At 66.3% G+C, this 3344-nt stretch overlaps 1 protein-coding gene across 1 annotated transcript in view; it reads right to left on the minus strand.

Annotated features, from left to right (window-relative positions):
- Positions 1-3338, minus strand: part of ARF5 (ADP ribosylation factor 5) — a 17494-nt gene extending 14156 nt beyond the window's left edge. The window contains exons 1-5 of the mRNA XM_014961941.1: positions 3240-3338; positions 3058-3138; positions 1319-1428; positions 899-970; positions 4-133 (exon numbers count right to left, since the gene is read on the minus strand). Coding sequence (XP_014817427.1) covers positions 4-133; positions 899-970; positions 1319-1428; positions 3058-3138; positions 3240-3306 — 460 coding nt within the window. The 5' untranslated portion in view covers positions 3307-3338. The remainder of the gene's footprint in view (positions 1-3; positions 134-898; positions 971-1318; positions 1429-3057; positions 3139-3239) is intronic.
- Positions 3339-3344: the final 6 nt, after the last annotated feature.

Below are 3344 nucleotides of genomic sequence, written 5' to 3' on the forward strand. Positions count from 1 at the left end.
GACTCACGGTCCTGCTGCGCAGCGTCTGCAGCCCCAGCTTGTCGGTCAGCTCGCTCACCGCCATGGCGTTGGGCATGTCCTGCTTGTTGGCAAACACCAGCAGGACGGCGTCCCGCAGCTCGTCCTCCTGCAGCTGGGGAGGGAGAGGGGAGGGATGAGCCAAAGTTGAGGGGGGTGGGTGGCTCTGGGTGAGCCATCCGTGACCCCCCCACCCGCCGCTTGGACAGACCCAAAGAGCCAGAGTGGGCTCTCCAGCTCCTCCTCCAGCACCTTGGCTGCCCTCCTGCCCTCATTGTTGCCCAGAGGCTCTTCCAGGTGCCCTTCACTTGGGGGACCCCCACATTGGAGCTCCAGGGCTGAGGGGGGGCACAGAGACCACCATGGGGACAGTGGAAGAGAGTGGGCACGATGCTCCCCAAACAGCAGCAGGGGAGCAGTGGGCACCTCATCCCTTCTCCCCACTCTCGGGCTGTGACACACTCTGCTCTGCCTCCCCAGGGATGCTCTGCTCTGGGGGCAGCCACACGGAGGAATAAACCACCCCCACCTCGTGGGCTGGCCATCAGATGGCATTTCTGGATCCTGCCCCCCCTTCCCGTGTGCCCTGTGCACTCAGCTTGCAAAGCCCTGACTATGTAAAACCCAAAACCACGTTTTCTTGGCCATTTTTCCCCCTTGTGATTGCTCCCAACCCCTGGGGGGTCCAGCCCCCACCTGGCAGAGGCGTCGCTATGGGGTCCCCAAGCCCATCTCCAGGCACCCCATCGTGGGCAGAGCAGAGCCAGGTCTCACCTCACACCCACCTGGGTGCTCCTGTGGGGCCGGGAGAGCAGGAGGAGGGGGCTCAGAACCCCCCCACCTCCTGCCAGACCGAATATTGCCCCCCCCCATCACTCACCATCTTCTGCAGCTCCTCGGCAGACTCCTGCACCCGCTCTCGGTCATTGCTGTCTACCACGAAGATGAGACCCTGGAACGAAGAAGAGGGGGACATCCCAGGTGGACCTCCTGTACCCCCACCAAGGGGGAGAGCAGCCCCACTGCCCACCCAGATCCCCCCATGGAGCCAGAGCACCCCAGGGACAGAGCTGTCCCCTCGCCTGCTCCTCTGAACCCCTCTGCATTGCTCCCCTCCGATGGGATGATGGGGCAAACACCCACACGTCCTCCCAGTGCTCCCAGTGCCACCTCTCTGGAGACTGGGACACGCTCTCTGCCACCACTCGCACACCCAGTTCTGAGGCCACAAGCCCCAGGGGAGCCCGGGCCAGCCTCACCGCGGCCGATGAGAGTTCATCCCCTCCCTGACGCCACGTACCTGTGTGTTTTGGAAGTAGTGTCTCCAGAGGGGTCGGATTTTGTCCTGGCCGCCCACGTCCCAGACGGTGAAGCAGATGTTCTTGTACTCCACCGTCTCCACGTTGAACCCTGTTGGGGAGTTGGGGGGGGAAGCAGGAAGGGGATGGGGAGGGGGTGACACTGCTGAGGAGAGCCCGGCTCCATCTCCACCCCATGAGGGATTCACACATGTGGATGGGATCCCCCTGTGCCATCTCCTCTCCAGCCTGTCCTCCTAAGAGAGGTGCTCCTGTCCCTACGGCATCACCGTGGACTCACCCCAGCACGTCCCCGTCCCTCCCGCACCGGGGACCCCAGCCCCCCCAGGGGTCCCAGCAGGGCTGAGCAGAGGGGCATGACCTCCTCTCCCACCCGCTCTCACTGCTCTGCCCAACGCAGCCCAAGGTCTGGTGGCCCCAAGCCACAAGGGCACGTGCCTGGTGCTTGCTCAGGTTCCTCCCCTCCAGGACCTTCTCCCCAGAGCTGCTCTCCAGCAGGTACCCCAGGGCCTGGGGCTTGGCATTCCCCTGGTTGAACTCCATGAGGTTCCTCTGCCCATTTCTCCAGCTTGGCCCGGATCCCCCGGGACGGCAGCACGACCCTTGGCTGTACAACCACTCCTCTAGCTCGGGGCCACCCACAAGCTTGTGGAGGGTGCTCTCTACCCACCACCTTGGTCACTAATGAAGATGTTCATCAGCGCTGGCCAGCGGGTGACCTCCCTGGGGCTCAGCCCATTCCCAATCCACCTCCACCAGCCCGTGGGAGATGGTGCTGAGCCCCCCACTGAAGGCTCCGCAGGAGAGCAGATCACCCCGGGACAGGGGGGGGTGGTGGGGGGCCCATGCCCGTGCTGGGGACCACCAGAGGTATTTTGGGGTGCGAGCCAGGCTCCCCACTGGGCTGAGCCCGGTGCCCAGACAGGCAGGGGGGAACGGGGGGTAACGGCAGGTTGGATGGAGCACCGGGGTGTCACGTGGCACGTCTTGCCCCACGTGGACCCCAGCTGATCGGGGTACACCAGGGGTGACCCACGGGAAAGCAGTACCCAGGTGGGCAGCACGGCCTGCGGGATCGGGCTGGGGGGTCCCTGCCCGGTGCCGGGTGTCACGGGGAGGGTGGGGGGCTCTGTCTGGTACCCAGTGCTCAATGGGGTCCCTGCCCGGTACCGGGTGCTTGGTGGGGACCCTGCCCAGTACTGGGTGGTCAATGGGGACCCTGCCTGGTACCCAGTGCCAGCTGTCAGAGGCAGGGTGGGGGTCCCTTCCCAGTACCTGGTGTTCAATGGGGGCCCTTCCCAGTACTGGGTGCTCGGTGGGGACCCTGCCCAGTACCGGGTGTCCAATGGGGACCCTGCCCGGTACCCGGTGCTCAATGGGGGCCCTGCCTGGTGCCCCATGTCAGAGGGAGGGTCGGGGAGACCTGCCCGGTACCCAGTGCTCAATGGGTGCCCTGCCTGGTACCCGGTGCCAGCTGTCAGAGGCAGGGTGGGGGTCCCTTCCCGGTACCCGGTGCTCAATGGGGTCCCTGCCCAGTACCGGGTGTTCAATGGGGGCCCTGCCCGGTACCTCATGCTCGATGATGGCCCTGCCTGGTGCCCCCTGTCAGAGGGAGGATGGGGGAGCCCTGCCCGGTACCCGGTGCCGGCTGTCAGAGGCGGGGAGGGGGGGTTCTGCCCGGTACCCGGTGCTCGATATGGGGCCCTGCCGGGGCACTCACCGATGGTGGGGATGGTGGTGACGATCTCACCCAGCTTCAGCTTGTAGAGGATGGTGGTCTTACCGGCGGCGTCGAGCCCCACTGCAAGGAGGAGGCGGTGTCACCGGCGCCGGTTACCGGTACGTGCCCGGGGCCCCCATCCCCCGCCCGGCCCGGCCCCGCTCCGCCGCCCCCGCGCTCACCCATCAGGATCCGCATCTGCTTCTTGCCGAAGATGCGGGAGAAGATGGCGGAGACCGTGAGGCCCATGGCGGCGGCGGCGGCGGCGGCGGGAGGGACGGGACGGG

This window comes from Calidris pugnax, unplaced genomic scaffold (genome assembly GCF_001431845.1).
Source record: "Calidris pugnax isolate Ruff unplaced genomic scaffold, ASM143184v1 scaffold459, whole genome shotgun sequence".
In the NCBI taxonomy this organism is placed as follows: domain Eukaryota; kingdom Metazoa; phylum Chordata; class Aves; order Charadriiformes; family Scolopacidae; genus Calidris; species Calidris pugnax.